Genomic DNA, 18,431 nt, shown 5'->3' on the forward strand with positions numbered 1-18,431 from the left:
GAGCACCACACCCATGGTTTGCAAAACAGTAATGACTTCAGCTTCCTCAGTGTTTCCATAAACCAATCTGAAAGTCCTTCAGGACATTCTGAACATTTTGAGTATTGCCTAAAGTTACCTTCACTTTCATCCTGACTCTGTATCTTCACTTGTTCCTATTATTAGCTTACTGGTAAAAGCTTTTGTTTAACATTGTGTAACAGTAACACACACACAGAGGAGTCACCAAAACAAACAAACTGAAACAGCAATGTCCATTTTACAGCAATAGTTTATTATACAGTAAAGTTTGCTAGAATTAGCCACCATAAACTAGTGGTCATACCAGACCAAGCAAGGCTGTAGAAGAAAAGTGTAGTGTAGTGAATTGAGCAATGTTGTGTTTGTATGTTTATGGATTCAACATTTCATTTCTAAAAGGATAAAAGTGCTATTTTTTCTTTTAAAAGTTACATAGTCCCACTTTAAATTTGAATAAATGTATGTAAAAAACAATTACAACTGGGATGTTGCACAAATGCCTCACCGAAATTTGACAAGTGTAGTTTTACTTGATTTTACTAAAAGAAAACTGCTTCAGCATTAAATCAAGGTCCGGTAGGGCCACAACAGTGACACAGGTTGCTACAGCAACTGTGCATAAACTGTGAAATTGTTTCATATCATGCGCTCAAACATTACAGACAGCTATCACACATTATCCTTGGACAACACAGTCCAACCCCGGCTGATGTACTCAAGTGCACATACAACAGCTAAGAAACTCTTACTGCTTCTATAGTAATTCACACTTTACCTTCCACAGCATTTAAGGCACTACAGTTGTGTGTAAACTACACATAAACAGAGAGATGTGACAAATGTCAGCATTTCCATCGAAAACTCTTACTACAACAAATAAGAAATAAACTCTCTACTTCAGTCTCTAAAATGAGTACATTATTTGCAAAAGAGGTGTCTTGAGGAAAAAAAAGTACAAAAAAAGACTACAAGAAGAATAAAAGATTACGTAACTCTGAGAATATGTTACAGATGAAAGACTTTATGCACTCCTTTTCACCTTTGCAGAGAGCTGTACTTTTGGCTTTTACTGATGTTTGGTGCTCACTTGTAATGGAAAACATGCAGATACGCCAACAGAACACTCTGTCCTACTCTAACCCACAAAAATCATGCTTTGGTCCCATTACTTTGTCTCTCAGGACACAGCACCAAAAGAGACCGTAGACACCCAATGTAGTAAACAGATTTTGGTCCTGCATCTAGAAAGCAAGTAGACACAGGTCCAAAACGTTTTCTGGCACAATTTCACCCACTGACAATGCTATATGGAATGGACAAGTAACAATGGGAATGGGGAAATTACAGCAACACATGCAGCGCTGAGAATAATTGTTAGTAAAACCAGGGTCTTTCAGTTAGAAGCCTTTTGGGGTTTGTGTCACAACACAGTTTTATTAGTGAATATCTATTTTAGTATTAGTTCTCAATACTGCACACATTAATGGCATAAACAGTATATAGGGCATATTGAAAAATCCTCAAAATGAGAAATTCACAGGTATAAATTGGGGCAATGCCAAGTTCATAATGCACTGTTATGGTGCATTTCTGACTTGGGAGTGGCAGTAGCTTTTTGAATTTTGAATTTAGAAGCTCAGGAACACAACTTGAAACTGCTAACATGTTTATTAAAAAACGTAAATTTTAGAGCAGTGAAGAATGTCCGAACAGGAACAACAAAAGGATACAATTCTACATCATAAATTATATATTTAAAAAAGGAGAAATAAGCTACCATGAAATGGCTTTAAGATAATGCAATATATTTTCCCTCTGAGGTTTGATGTGTTCAAACATGGAACAGGACCACAATGGGATTGAATGATTGAATTAAGACTTGATTGTGGCGAGGTTAGCTTGGCAACCCAAATATCTACTATCACACTTTACTGAATGAAATGGTATACTGTACATGCCCCAAGTGCAAACTGCATCTACAAAAGAACGTGACGCTTTACAAAACAATGAAATAACTGAGACTGGTATTGTGTCTTCCTAAGATTTAAAAATAAATCTAGACTCCAAAAAATATGTACAAAATCTACATCATAGACATTCTTAAAGTGAACAACAATCTTAACAGAAAGCATTTTAAGGAGAAGGCACTAAGAACAGACACCGCAATACACAGCTTTTCATGTCTCTCTGGTCAGAAGGACTCATTGTCTGACTGCCCTCCCAGACCGCCCAGAGACCTGATCTGCTCCAGAGTCTCACTCCCAGGAAAGGCTTTCCCCTCAGACCCTTCAGATCCTGACTGGCCTACTGTAACTAGTCTTCCCTGCCCCCTGTTAGTTGACCCTACCGATCCCACAGACTCTGCCTTGTCACTTATAACGTCACTAACACTTGATCTTCCGGACAATCCACCAAGAGACCCGTTGCTATGAGAAGCATGACTGTAAGCATAGCTGTTGTTGAAGCTGTATCCATGGGAACCATTGCTTCTGTGAGAGTTGCTGTTGCTCTCAGGGTGGCTTGGTTGAGTCTGAAAAGCTTTACCAAAGAAAACTTTATCAAAGGATTTTTGGCTACGGAAACTGTGCTCAGAACCTGAATCATGCTGGGTATCAGGCTTTGAATATTTATCTGGTTCCTCTTTTCCACCTACACCAGGGTCTACAGCAGGTTCTGGTTCAAAAGCCTGACTGAAGGTCACATCTAGCAGCCTATCTTCACGCAAGGACTCCTTGACAGAGGATGGAGATCTGGGAGTGGTTGTGTCAGCCGGTCTACCAGGGGGAGCAGGCAGTACGCTGCCTACCTAAAGACAGAAATTGGAGGTTTGAAGAGAAAAATGGAGTAACAGACAAATCATTAAATGATCCTTTTAAAGTTAGTAATGGGAAACAGCCTATGGATTTAATGCTACTAACAAAGATACAGAGACAGTTAACAAGATAACTATAACAAAGAGAACGAGAACTATAACAAATAAACAGACATGATAATATAGGCAATACTCAAAACTTTAGGTTATTTGCATAACCCCTGTTCTCTGAGTAGCATGAGTGGCATGTCTCATTATATTAAACGACCCTTCACGGAGTGCTATGAAAAATATAAATCCTCAAACTTGACTTAGAGCTAGTATACAATAGGTCAAGTTAATCCTAATTTACACAGGTTCCGTGGTGTTACAGCTCAGATGTAAGATGGAAATGTTTAAGGCACAGTGCCTCTTGCAGAAGGCAAGTTTATGGTTCTGTTAAATAATTCATCCTTCGACCAAAATGCAATATTTGCATATGGAGTTTTGGTCTCATATGGTCAAGTAGACTCACTGCTGCTGTGTTTTAAAACTACATGCAAACATGAAACTGAAATACTCAGTGCAGATATAACACAATCACATGGCAAACGTTTCCCCAAACATTGCTTTGCATACCTTTAGCAAAGATGAAACATCAGTCCTTGCCCGAACAGCCCGATACTCCCCTCTAGTCAGTGATGCTGCACCACCCAAATGAGGTCCTATTGTAGAAGAGAGCTGAGGTCTTCCCGGAGGGTGGAAATCTGACTTGTCAATTCCAGCCATTGAAGCTAGCTGACCTAGGCTACAAAAAAAAAGGAGATGAAATTCATTCAAAGTAAATCCATCCAATCCATCCATCCGCATCCATTAAGATTAATTAAGATTGAATGGTGTAGACACAGTCGGGACCTTATGGCTTGCTCATACTGTAATATACAGTATATATATATATATATATATATATATATATATTATAAAGTATAAAACAATATTTATCTTATCTATATCTTTCCACTGGGTAAAAGGATAAAATAGTGGTTAACATGAGGAATGAGTGAGTCAGATTAAAAGGTGAATTCAACTTTTTTTTTTAAACTGCCGAAGCCCCAAAAGAAGAACCAAATGTAGGGTGATTACATCAATGCCGAAAACCCAGCAAATGGAGCTGTACACTGCTGACGGAAAGTAAATGCAGGTAGCAAAGTAAGACCTAGCCGATCAGTGATGTGTCGGACGCTCCTTTAGGTGAACGATGGGAGCCGGCTCCCGTCTGAGAGCTGATTCTTGGACCCCCGCAGAACAAACAAATGACACATTTTGAACAGAGCAGACATATTTTTTGTTTCATATTATATCATACAAATTAAATTGAAATACGCTGCATGTGTCTGTATAGAGTTGTGTAATTATTTATTGACCATACTATTTCATTAGTAGGGTGTTATTTTTGTAATACAACTAGGACAATTATTCTTGATATATCCCACCTTTTAACCATCAATATAACAGAATATTTCAATGTACTGCAGATGAAGAATCTTGCATATTTATTTAGGCAGTGACCAGCAGAAGCGGTACTAAATGAAGAGCCGTTAGCCGGGAACAGAAAGAGGAATGGAAAGATCTGGCTCCCTTCAAATAGCCACAATTCCCATCACTATAGCCTACGTTCAAGGACAATACTGGGTGGATTTTGGTCCCCACCTATTGACTGCACCTTAAGGCTCTGGTTTTGAAATAACTCAGCATCCTTTAATGGCCCTTAAGTATGAATCATTAAATAAGTTTAAAACAAAAGTAGATAATACATTTATGACCAAAATAAAAGGTTGAAATAAAACAAACAAAAAAAAAAAAAAAAACTGGTTCCATGCCAGTGAAACTCATCCTCTCAGAATGAAACACTCCTTTGAATTGGGCTCAGTATCAGATTTTTGCAAAGGGCATCTCAGAATGAAACTGAAATCTCCTATGGTTCTGGGAAAGACACTTGTTTGCCACCTTACCCGTAGTCTACTGAGAGAATACCCTTTTCATCATGTGCATATTGCACTACACAAACTACACAACTTGATGTGGTTTTCCATACATAAGCAAATGTCATGATGTATCGATATCAGAAGAAAGTTGATTAATCAAGTAGTTGATCAACAAATATTAAAGCTGCATGAAGCGATGTTTGTCCACAAGAGGGTCAACAGACTACAAAACAAAGTCATAGCAGCAAAACCTTCATTGACAGTATTATCGGCTTATGGCTGACATGTGTAGCCAACTTAGAAAACCGGCAGACACAGAGCAACATGGGTATCCCATTGGAATTGTGTAAAATGTCCACTAATCCCTCGTCTTGTAGCTCTGGTTTGGTTCACAAACTCCTGAAAAGAAATATCTGGGTTTCTTTCTAGATGTTTAACTCTCATCCATTATTTACTTTTGCTTTGTCTCATTTTATGCTGGGCAGGTAGCGCATACTTGGCTTGTCTGTGCTTATTTGCTTGGTTCACCTATGGTTATATATTAGGAGCTTAGGGGAAGCTGTTTGGAGTCAACCTTACAATTTTTCTAATACTTTGTAATAGGCTTAGGCGGTATCTGTTTTTTCATACCTTCCTTACATTTCACCGGGGGGAAAACAGTATAAGATGGTATTTGTGTAAAAAAAAAAAAAACCCAACATCAACCAAAAAAACAACATAAAAGCTGGTGATAGAGGTCATTGTAGCATGTATGATATTTGCTAGCCTACAATGCTGTGTGTCTAATATGCAATTAGCCTACTTAGTGCTGTACAGAATGTCATTTTATTTTCATTGGAAACATCTTTTGAGATTTTCGAATGAAGCTTTGAATGTCTGTTTTCACATTTTATGAGGTCATCACCCTAAAGAAAATTAAAAAATCACTTTGAATAAAGTTATTAATCAGATTAAATGAGTTAGTCTTTTTTTTTTTTTTTTTTTTTTTTTAAATCAAATCAACTTTCTTTAATGAATATAACTCATCCATTGTGGTGCTGTTAGATTGATGCGGCAAGTGGGAGAGCAAACAGTTTTTTGAGCGCAGTGAAAATGTTTTTGAAAGGCTAAACGCAAACAAATATGGATTGAAGAAGAATACTTCGCTAGATAAAAACATGTTGTGAAGTTTGGAAATGATTACATCAATCTTTTTTCAATAAATTTGGACTGTTGGACTTTACAACGCTCTGGAGTTATTGGAAATGTTTGGATCACATGAGTCAGAAACAATCCTACGCAGCCACTAGGGTTGGGTGATTGAACGAATACATTGGCAATCGGTTGTTTTCTTTTTGTGGCCAATGTTTGTCATTTTATTTTGCTAATTTAATGGTCTGCCTCCGAAGAAGCGCCAGACTCTCGTTCAGTGAGCTATACACACCTGCGTGAATATATGGGCAATCGGCAGTCGTTGGGCTGACAGTGGCCAGTTGGGAAATTTTAACATATCGCTTAACACTAACCAAAATACAGCATCTCCGTATCATAGAAAGACCAGCTTCTGTATTTTTGACGGAACTGAAAATCATACGTTATCAAACATTTGCTACTTCTTTAAAGCAAAAAAGTACCCTCAGCCAATTTTTGACTGGATTCCCAGGTGGGGAACACCAATATGACAAATGAAAGGAAAAAAACTGGAATGACCAGAGATTCATAATGAAACTGAAAGTTCAAGATGTTCTTTAAACCACCTAGGCCCAGAGCCAATTTGGCACAGTCCAAGTCAAAAGAGAAAAGTTATACTGACCAGTTTTAAGAATACCCACCCAGCATCCTTGAGGAGATCCAGGAAAGCATGGAACTTGGTAAATGAGTTCTCAATGCTCTCAAGCACTGCCTCATCTTCAAGTGCACTGAAAGCAGGTGGTGCTGATGCAGAGCCAGTGGCTGCAAGTACTTCTGATAGGGAGAGGTTGGTGTTACGAAGACGGGCATTCTCCAACTCATACTGAATAGAAATAAGAAAAAGACTGAATAAAAGGGCATCTTGAAGCCAGTTATATGAACATAACACAGTACTGTAACTTAAAGGTAACCATTACATCCAAGTGTTTCAAAAGCACATGACTGTCTGTTGGATTTGAGATGTTACAAAATTGCTGGAAGTAGCCTCTTTTACCTACCATTAAAGGAGCTTTCTCCCAATTTTAGACTGAACAATAAACACTTCATTTGGAGTTATAACGACTGTAATTATCCAAAACCTACTTCAATCTGGCAGCCGACCCTCAAGCTATATAATGTTAGCATGGAATAAAGATCCTGCTGTGTCATAACAAGATCTCTAAAATTAAGGCTTTTACCATGTCCACAAACTTTACATCCAGAGCGCATTCCTCAGCTTATTCAAGAAAATGCAATCTGGTGAAAAGCTGCAGTAGAGGAAAACAGATGGAAAATAAATAACATAATAATGAGATAATCATTACCTCCATGAGCCTTGACTCAGCTTTCAGTCTGGCTCTGCGCTCCTCTGCCAGCCTCAGACGACACTCCTTTAGCTCCATCTGCAGGGCATGCATAAAAACACACACACAAATACACAGCATGCTTCAAAGTAAACTGATTAAGTCCAAAAACTTTGCCTTTGTCTTGTCTACAAAACTTAAAAAGTTCCAGTTTGGGCAATAGCCTGATGTGACTAACCTGCATATGTTCAAACTGCCATCCAGTGATGCTGTCCTGGAGACTAAGAGAAGATGGTCTCTGGTCCACTTCCACCACCACTTCTTCCTCTTCCTCATCCTCCTCTCTCTCTGAATCTGACTCCACAGTTACTCTCACTGTAGCTGCACCCTAATTTCAACAGATAAAGATTAAAATACAGTTTGAGTTTAAATCCCCTTTCTTGACTGGGTTCTGGATCTATTTTCTACTCCAGAAAGTCTCTGGCAAATACATAAATGATTTGATATTAATCCGATCCATACTCTGCGATAATGCTTTTTTTTTTTACAGTAATACACTGTACATAAACAAAATAAAACTCACCTGAAAGCTTTGATCTATCACACTGACTGCAGGAGGCATACCTCTGCAACAAAGGGATCCAACATAATATTAGTCTTTGATTCACTGAGCGATATCACAGCAACACCTGATGAGTGTTTTGTAGATTTTTTTGATCTGATAATTTTGTTCTATCAATGTTTTAAAATAATAATTAGGATGTCTTGAACTTCTAAATAGAACACAGTGTCTATAGAAAATAAATAAAACTAAATTGGTTTGCTGACATTTCCTCACCTCTGGCGTTCAGCTCGTGCAGCAGCACGCCAAGGCACACAAGGGGAGCGGGAAAAGGACTTCTGTGTCTGTGCAACGCATGAACTCCGCCCTCCAGGAGATGCTCCTTTACGAGGGGCTGCACCAGAAAGAGAGCTGTGTAAACAAGTGCAAATTCACGAACGTAGAGCTTTTAGCCACAGGAAAGTTTTCTGGGAGCATTGGCAATTGAGCTCTGTTCTTGAGCAAGGACATACAGAGTCATGGCTGCAAAGGCCCTCACAGAGTTCGATGTACTTCATTAGGTGGTGGGTGAATGATCCTGGTTCCATGATGTGTGTAGCCATTCCTGGGCTTACCATGAATTAATTAATACATGAATTACCGGTTATAAGGGAGTGATATATTGTGTGTCCACGAGGTGCTTTACATCTAAAAAAGCAGGCTCTAAACATCACAAGCAAAAGAACATAAAGGCTGACGAGTCTGGCTGAAAATAATTTTAGTTACTGTATCAGTCATGAGACAACATGGCACTCTCATCTTTTGCTTTTCATATTTACCACAGGGTATCCAAACCAAAAGTATTTAAAAGGGTTGACATTGATGTCAGGTGAGGATCTACATCATTTTGTCATATAAATAAAAGTAGACTTGTTAAAAATATTTTTAACATTCTATTAAAGACATCTAAATCACATCAAGCAAGCACCATTTTCAAGTTTCTTTTTGCACCAGTCTGCAGAGCTGTCTGGAGTAACACAAGGGAGAACAGGATGAAAATTAATTCAGTTCTTACCATGTCTCCAGATGACTTAAAAGCCAAAAGATGAGAAGTCAGAAAGAGATAATATGAGTAGGAGATAATAGGCGCTATCTCAAACAGATTCAAAAGATATCCAACACTGAAGGCTGTGCTTACTATTGCAAAGGCTGGAGACTTGCGGATTTGCCTTTCAACTTTGTCTAAATGCCAAATTGGCAGTTTGGGAGTCTGACCATCCAAAAATTCTTTGACACTAGCAACTTAAGACAGTTTAGATCAGTATGGGAAAATTAACCTTTTTGGTCACTTACAGCCACAATAAAAGATATTTTTATGAGCCCGATGAAGTGCTGAGACAAAACCCTTTTGCCAATGTTAATTAAAAATAAACTAATTTTTTTATTTTTATGGATTGATAAATGATTGTGTGGTCACTACCACAAATATTTATAGTGTGTTTTGTCTGACTAGGGATACAACTGTTTGAAATCACAGACAGGTGCCTATGTTGAATGTTGCATTGTGAGAAACAAGATAAATGCATACACGTACCTATCCTAAATGTAGCTTTTCCTCTGACTGTACTGGGTAGTGCTCGCCTCTTTGGACCAGAAGCTCTCTGTGGCTCTGTGGCTGCAGGCTTGATCCAGCAATACTGCAGTACAACATAAGGAAGATACAAACCACAGAAACACATTTGTAACAAAATATTTTTTCTTAGACTTTGAATGATGACATTAGCTCACCTCTGGTGACTGTCCATCAGCATTCATCAGTACTTTCTCTATTATAGTTTTAATTAGGACCTTGTCTGTAAAGGAAAAAAAAAACATTCAGTAAGGAAAAATGTTTTTCCAGAGATTTATGTTTTTTTCAGAGATGTTTCTGAACAATTACAGTGTTAAAGTAATTATAGTGTTATATAGCAATTATAGCTTTTTCTGGTATGAAAACTCTACATACTGGAAACTTGGTTAGAATTAGTATGCAATTGGTACACAGCTAAATAAAAATCTAACAATGCGCTAGCTGTACCTTGAGGCTGCAATGTTAATTATACCCACAATACACAAGCGCTGTGTGGAACAAACAACATACCAATAATTTATAATTTTGGCCAAATTTCTATTCAGTGTGGAAAAATCTAGAGAATGTTATGACTTTGGTTGAGGTAGCTTCTTACCAATTAAAGGGTTACTACGAATATCTAGTACACAAAGAGCAGAATTAGTTTTCAAGGCTTCCAGCAAACGACGAGCTCCATCACTGGATAGACCGCACCTCTGTAGGTCCACAGCTGTTCAAACAGTCACAAAACAGAAAAAGAAAACCTGAGCACTATTCCTACAATAAGAAACAGCATCAAAAAACACTCTTCTCTTTGCCTCATTGTATTTCTCTCAAACCCACACACCTACTAACCTTTAACCCAGAGGTCCTCGGCCAGTTCATGTGCAAGAGCAGCAGCACCCCGATCCCCAATCAAAGTGTTAGAGTTTAGGGTGACACGCCGGAGACCCCCCATTCCCTCAAACTGTGGCTGTCGATACCTCAGAGACTCTGCCCATGCAGTACCATGCCTCTGCATTCCCTGATGCTGAGAAAAAAAAATGCATTCTTACACAAATATGTTTGTATACAGGTAATATGTTAAATATGGTCTGGGTTTACAATTAATGATTAATTACACGTCACTACAGTACATAGAGTCCATAACATATTAAAAATAGTATGCCAGATAAAGTCTTTTAAAAGTACATTTTATACCTTGATGATGCTGGCCATATGCTCTGCCCCTCTCCAGGTGAGATTGCACCCTGTAAAATCCACCGTCCTGATGCTTGTAGAATACTTAACACTTTGGCAAATGACTGAAACATATGACAACATTACTTACAAAGACAACACACTCACATACAGTACAATTGTATGAAGGCTTTCTGAACAATAAAAGGAAATAATACTGTGAATATACATACCCTCTAAGCCCTCGTCAGTGATTGGACAGTTAGCCAGAGAAAGGTTTTCCAAGGAAACACTTTTTGCTAAACCCTGGAATAGAATACATAGGGCTAAACGGTGTAGTCCCTCATTCGTCCAGGAGTGTTCCATTGTTATACATTGAGAATGACTTCCGGATGGGAGCCAAAACTTCTTGAATTTGAAAACATTGTCCAGATGACTACAACTGAAACCTTTTCTACAATACATAGGGCTCATTATTTTTAGTTTTTACCAAATTTCCCTCTTAAACAGAGCAGCTGTTTGAATCAATATTTACCCAGGTTTTATGTCCGACACATCCAAAAGTCATGTTTCCTCCTCAAAGATGACAGTATTCATTGCTGTTTACAGTAAACAGGGTTAAGTCTCAACACTCACAGCTCAGAAATTGCTTCCGGTATTAGAGAGTAAGAAGACAAGTGGGGAGTAAATGCAAATGAGCGTATGATTCTGTGCCTGTCTCTCTAAATACATAAAAAACAATAAAATAGTTAAAACTTCACTGTTTACACAGCAAATCATATTCTGTTTTTACCTTTGTCAAGGTGATGAGGTCCCTCTCTCTCAGTGGAAGTCCATTAAGCTGCAAAGTCTTGAGGTTGGGAGAGACATTCAGACACTCTCTCAGGGCCTTGCACAACTTAAATGTCATCTCCTTAGAGCGAATGGCTGGGATCTTCTTCCTGAAGCTAGACTTATAGTACCGTCTATCTGAAATTGGCAGTGATATGATTAATGTTTACATGCAAAATTGGTAAGTCATTCAAGTTTATAATGTAACTTATCCTGTACATGTTTCAATAACATAGCTAATTAAGAGGGTATAAACAGTTTTTTATTCTCACTGTTACTTGATGTACCAGGTTTATTTTCTGCCTTACCTGTGTCTCCAGAACCCAGACTAGCTTGGTATGTGCTACTTATTGCAATGTGGTGCAGGTGTTTGTTGATGCAGATAGAGTTGAGAATGGGTGGCCAGTCGGTGAGTTTGACCCTGTCTCCATTAAAGTCCAGCCTCCCTTTGTCAAGGTTCATCTTCACAGCAGGGAGAGGGACTGATTCCTGTCTGGCACAGGCAAAGTCATAGTATGCCATGAAGTCCTGGGCACCCTGCCGCCGAATGTGAGCACTGTCTTGAACCATCTTTGACCTAGGAACAAAAAATATTTTAAGTCGTTAAGCAAACTTTCACTGGTCAGAATAATTCAAGATTAATACGGCCATGCGATCTTATCCACTCCTCTGGTACTGACAGAGTGAATAAACAAAATCTCTCCATCGCCATAATTTTATTTTTATCCAGTAAATGGCTGCCTCAGTCCAATTCTTGATTTCTGCAATTTTACACATGTATTTGCATATAAGGTCAATGTCCTTAGAATAGATTACTTATAGGATAGGTTCACAATTTTTCTGAATATGAGGCTTCAGCAGTCTGAGTTAGACAAACCATGTGGGTATGTTCCAAAGTTAGTCTTTTAAGTACAAAATTCCCTCTTTGTGTTACTATCCCTCCACTGCAGCTCAACAAGGAAACACTGTCCAGGGAAACACAACCCCCATCAGTTACAATTGAAGTACATTAGAAAGGAATCTCTTTAGGGACAGTATGATCAGGAGGAATGATTACAGAAAGAAGTGTTTTAATGTATATATGGGCATCTGACTATTGTTTTAAGACAGACTTATGTATGAACCTATTTAACTATTGGAAGAATCAAGTCAGTCGCATACACTGTTGATCCCTTGTACCAGCTTTAATTACATATTTTTATTTCATTATTTAATTTGGTCCATTCTGAATTTTAAGTTCTGAGGATCAAAACATCATAAACTGGGTCTTTCACAGTAAGAGTTTGGATCCGACAGATCTGTCTAAAAGACTTTCTGGTGTGCAAAAAAATTGTAGTAAAGACATTTGGTCTTAGGTAACAAAACGTCTTGGCCAACTTGTATACTGGCAGATTCTGTGACGTGATTAGAAATATAGTATACTGTCACTTCCAAAGGTTTTTCTGGTCATATATTTTGATATCCGTTAACAAAAATGGCGATCCTATAAATAAAGTAAAACAATTTGATTCGTGTTACCTAAAATGTTAGGGATACATCGGGGGACATTTTTGATAGCTCTGATATCAGAAACAGGTGGAAGCAGTGAATAGTTTTGTCTGTAGAGCCAACACCTCACCTGTCACTATTTGGTCAACTAACTTAACTAACTAATCAGCCTTTCCTCCATGGCTGACCTACCGTTAAAGATAACGGTCACAGATTTTGGTGTGACACCTGAACGTTAAAGTTAAACCTTTAGTAACTTAAACGCTAAAAGATAGTTTGGTTGTCTAGTATTAATTACAAACTATGTCCTGGTGCTAACCTACATAGTTAGGTGTCAGCGGTAGCACAGTTCAGCCAGTGGCGTTAGCAAGCTAAGCTCCTAGCAACCGTCGGTTGTGAAGGCGAGTAGCAGGCTCTCGTGCTGCTGACAAGCCGTCAACGGTTATGTTTTTAGCTGTATTTTCATGCATTATTAAATAACATTTAATCAAACCAAAAACAATTTAATATACCTCCCACATATAACTGAAGGCTGTATCGTCGTGGCACTGTTCTCCCGGTTATCCTTGACCACAGTCTGACAACTTCTGAGGACTGTTATTGTTGACGAAGTGAACGACCGCTTAAAAGTGGCGCTGTTGTGCCAGTCAAAAGCCTCGGCCACCTCACTTCCTCACTGCTGTCGGTGTGAGTCCATCCTATGCTCCATCCAGAGCCCTGCTGCCACCTATCGAAGCGGAGGCACACATGAATTCCCTCATAATCATAGATGGCTTTTGAGTGGAGTGTCTTGTAAACTGATAGTCTTGTGTGACCAGTGGTGGAATGTAACTAAGTACATTTACTCAAGAACTGTACTTAAGTATGAATCTGCTTGTACATTACTTGAGTGTTTCCATTTTATGTAAGTTTATACTTCTACTCCACTACATTTGTCTGACAGTTTTAGTTACTTTTCAGATTACAATTGTTCATACTCTTCCTGTCCAGTGAAAACTATGTAGGCCTATCCGGTGGTGATTTTGAATAAAAAAAAATCTGATAAACTGAAGGATTAAGTGTTCCTTTATGGGTTGAGAAATTTCTCCTACTTCAGCTAAATAAACAATTTAAATGCCCTCCTGGAAAGCTGGAAAATGCATTGTCACAAAGATGAAAACAGGGCTGTTTTTCTGAACTCATGAAAAGATGACTTTTTAGAGATGCATGGTTCTCACAGGACAACGACGCTACAAACATATGATGATCTTAGAATAGAATATGATGCATTGCTGTATTGTACTGATTAAGCTAACACTATACAAAGTAGTTAAAATTAGCACAACGTTAAATAACTACAGTGAAAAATTATTCCAAAAACATAATATATAATAAAACACTGACAGTGATCATTTTATTTCATAAAGAGTACTTCACTTTAAGTTAATTTTGCTGATAATACTTACATACTTTTACTTAAGTAAGGTTTTGAATGCAGGGCTTTTTATATATTTTCACAGTGTGGTATTGCTACTTTACTGAGTAAAGGATCTGAATACTTCTTCCACCACTGTGTGTGACAATGCCAAAAAAGTGAAGGCAGAGGGGAAGACTCCATATGCTGAACAGAAATATATTTATGGATGACAAGAAAGTGTACAATAGATTTTGTATGCTAAAATTCCATCCATTATTCATTTTAAAAATATTCATCGTTATGAAATTTTGGTAGAATCATATATGATATGGTATTATTATTCTTCATCATCATTATTTATATAATATATGTACTACATACACTAGTGGTCCTGGACTCATTATTTCTGCACATACATATTTGAACACATATTTGCACAATGCACAACTCATGTATGTGGCCTAGAGTATTGTAATGTATATTATGTATGTGCTCATCCAATTTAATGTCTTTCATTTTAAATAGTTCTTTGTCTCAGCCTTTTCTTGTACTGCTGTGTAAATTTCTACCCAGTGATCATAAAGGCTTATCTTATCTGATCTTATCTGTTGTCTAAATTAATAAATCTGAACAAACTATAAAGAAAAAAGAGTTTAATGTCATTGATAAAAGTGGAGCACAGTATGTTGCTTTTAAGATCAGTTTGATTATATTGTTGTCAGGCCCGATAGCCGAAAATATCCTTATTAATGTTCTGGTAATGATTTGAACCAGTCCTAATTATCTATTCCGTAACAGTACCGATACGATATATATCAAATATGTTATGGGTTTGCGTTACAAGGCATGAGGGGCATTTGGGTCCCACAATAAGTGTCTTCTTGTGCCAGTCTGGATAAATGCAGAGGGTTGTGTCAGGAAGGGCATCCAACGTAAAACACATGCCAAATTAAAAATGCAAATCATGACAATGACTTCCATACCGGATCGGTCGGGGCCCGGGTTAACAACGACCGCCACTGGTGCTGTTGACCTGCAGGGTACCGGTGGAAATGGGACTACTGTTGGTCGAAGACGAAGAACGAGAGGAGGAAGGTGTGTTTGTAGGCGAGAGAGAGAAGAGGAAAGCTAAGAATGTAGCACTGAGAGTAGGGACTTTGAATGTTGGGACTATGACAGGGAAGGCTAGAGAGTTGATTGACATGATGCAGAGAAGGAAGGTGGACATACTGTGTGTCCAGGAGACCAGGTGGAAAGGTAGCAAGGCTAGAAGCTTAGGAGCAGGGTTCAAGTTGTTCTACCATGGGTCAGATAGGAAGAGAAACGGAGTAGGAGTTATCCTGAAAGAGGAGTTTGTGAGGAATGTTCTAGAGGTGAAAAGAGTATCAGACAGGTTGATGAGTCTGAAGCTGGAAATTGAAGGGGTGATGTTCAATGTTGTGAGTGGTTATGCCCCACAGGTAGGATGTGAGTTAGAAGAGAAAGAGAAATTCTGGAGTGAGTTAGATGAAGTGATGTAGAGCATCCCCAGAGGTGAGAGAGTGGTGATTGGTGCAGATTTCAATGGGCATGTAGGTGAAGGGAACAGAGGTGATGAGAATGTGATGGGCAGGTTTGGTATTCAGGACAGGAATGCAGAAGGACAGATGGTGGTAGACTTTGCAAAAAGGATGGAAATGGCTGTAGTGAACACTTTCTTCCAGAAGAGGCAGGAACATAGGGTGACACATAAGAGCGGAGGTAGAAGCACTCAGGTGGACTACATCTTGTGTAGATGTTGTAATCTGAAAGAGACCAGTGACTGTAAAGTAGTGGTAGGGGAGAGTGTAGCCAGACAACACAGGATGGTAGTGTGTAAAATGACTCTGGTGGTGAGGAAGATGAAGAGGACAAAGGCAGAGCAGAGGACGAAGTGGTGGAAGTTGAAAAAGGAAGAATGTCATGTAGTTTTCAGGGAGGAGCTGAGACAGACTCTGGGTTGTCAGGAAGTGCTCCCAGATGACTGGACCACTACAGCTAATGTGATCAGGGAGACAGGTAGGAGGGTACTCGGTGTGTCATCTGGAAAGAGAAAAGTGGACAAGGAGACTTGGTGGTGGAATGAGGAAGTTCAGGAGTGTATACAGAGAAAGAGTTTAACTAAGAAGAAGTGGGACACTGAGAGGACTGAAGAGAGTAGACAGGAGTACAGGGAGATGCAGCGTAAGGTGAAGGTAGAGGTGGCAAAGGCCAAACAAAGAGCATATGAGGACTTGTATGCTAGGCTGGACACTAAAGAGGGAGAGGTGGACTTGTACAGGTTGGCCAGACAAAGAGATAGAGATGGGAAGGATGTGCAGCAGGTTAGGGTGATTAAAGATAAGGATGGAAATGTATTGACAGGTGCAAGGAGTGTGATGGGAAGATGGAAGGAGTACTTTGAAGAGTTGATGAATGAGGAAAATGAAAGGGAACGAAGAGTAGAAGAGGTGACTGGTGTGGAGCAGGAAGTAGCAAAGATTAGCAAGAGTGAAGTGAGGAGGATGTTGAAGAGGATGAAGAGTGGAAAGGCAGTTGGTCCTGATGACATACCTGTGGAGGTATGGAAGTGTCTAGGATAGGTGGCAGTAGAGTTTCTGACTAGTTTGTTCAACAAGATCTTGGAGAGTGAGAGGATGCCCGAGGAATGGAGGAGAAGTATACTGGTGCCAATTTTTAAGAACAAGGGAGATGTGCAGAGCTGTGGCAACTACAGAGGAATAAAGCTGATGAGCCATACAATGAAGTTGTGGGAAAGAGTAGTGGAAGCTAGGCTAAGGGCAGAGGTGAGCATTTGTCAGCAGCAATATGGTTTCATGCCTAGAAAGAGTACAACAGATGCAGTATTTGCTCTGAGGATGCTGATGGAGAAGTACAGAGAAGGTCATAGGGAGTTGCATTGTGACTTCGTAGATTTAGAGAAAGCGTATGACAGGGTGCCAAGAGAGGAGCTGTGGTATTGTATGAGGAAGTCTGGAGTGGCAGAGCTGTAAGACTGTGGTGAGGTGTGCTGTAGGTGTGACAGAGGAGTTTAAGGTGGAGGTGGGTTTGCATCAAGGATCGGCTCTGAGCCCCTTGTTGTTTGCTCTGGTGATGGACAGGCTGACAGATGAGGTTAGACAGGAATCTCCATGGACTATGATGTTTGCGGATGACATTGTGATTTGTAGTGAGAGCAGGGAGCAGGTGGAGGAAAATCTAGAGAGATGGAGGTCTGCTCTGGAAAACAGAGGAATGAAGCTTAGCCGCAGTAAGACAGAATACATGTGTGTCAATGAGAGGGACCCAGGTGGAACGGTGAGGTTACAGGGAGCAGAGGTGAAGAAGGTGCAGGACTTTAAGTACTTAGGGTCAACGGTTCAGAGCAATGGAGACTGTGGAAAAGAGGTGAAGAGGCAAGTGCAAGCAGGTTGGAACGGGTGGAGAAAAGTGTCAGGTGTGTTGTGTGATAAAAGAGTATCAGCAAGAATGAAAGGAAAGGTGTTCAAGACGGTGGTGAGACCAGCGATGTTGCACAGCTTAGAGACAGCGGCACTGAAGAAAAGACAAGAGGCAGAGCTGGAGGTAGCAGAGCTTAAGATGTTGAGGTTCTCTTTGGGAGTGACGAGGACGGACAGGATCAGGAATGAGTACATCAGAGGGACAGCTCGTGTTAGATGTTTCGGAGATAAAGTCAGAGAGGCCAGATTGAGGTGGTTTGGACATGTTTAGAGGAGAGACTGTGAATATACTGGTAGAAGGATGCTGAGGTTGGTCTAGAGGAAGACCAAAGAGGAGATTTATGGATGTAGTGAGAGAGGACATGAAGTTAATTGGTGTGAGTGAAGAGGATGCAGAGGACAGGGTTAGATGGAGGCACATGATTCGCTGTGGCGACCCCTGAAAGGAAACAGCCGAAAGGAATTGAAGAATAAAGTCCTCCAAAATGTCGGCGTGTATTGTAGCGTGCTATGGCCTGCTTTATACAGTCTATGGCTATGGCATAGAAAAGGTTACATGATCACGTTTTAAAAATCATTACAGGGGTTCGTTCTATTAGAAATTAACATCACTCAATTTATTTCCATATCACTGTAGTTGGCGACTCTGTATTGGAATCCAGAATATGCAGTAAAATCG

General features: G+C 39.4%; 1 protein-coding gene across 1 annotated transcript; it reads right to left on the bottom strand.

Moving 5' to 3' along the window:
• Positions 1-253: 253 nt before the first annotated feature.
• cep78 (centrosomal protein 78) lies at positions 254-13,607 on the bottom strand. Its single transcript, XM_044197922.1, has 16 exons — positions 13,411-13,607; positions 11,719-11,987; positions 11,373-11,548; positions 10,813-10,885; positions 10,601-10,704; positions 10,256-10,430; positions 10,017-10,130; positions 9,580-9,644; positions 9,386-9,488; positions 8,089-8,206; positions 7,834-7,876; positions 7,489-7,638; positions 7,272-7,349; positions 6,609-6,790; positions 3,452-3,620; positions 254-2,827 (listed from the first exon to the last, which is right to left on the bottom strand). The coding sequence occupies exons 2-16, from the start codon at positions 11,978-11,980 to the stop codon at positions 2,213-2,215; spliced, it is 2,427 nt and encodes an 808-aa protein (XP_044053857.1). The 5' UTR covers positions 11,981-11,987; positions 13,411-13,607; the 3' UTR covers positions 254-2,212.
• Between the last annotated feature and the right edge of the window lie 4,824 nt (positions 13,608-18,431).

The sequence above is a fragment of the Siniperca chuatsi genome, linkage group LG5 (assembly GCF_020085105.1).
Source record: "Siniperca chuatsi isolate FFG_IHB_CAS linkage group LG5, ASM2008510v1, whole genome shotgun sequence".
Taxonomy (NCBI): Eukaryota; Metazoa; Chordata; class Actinopteri; order Centrarchiformes; family Sinipercidae; genus Siniperca; species Siniperca chuatsi.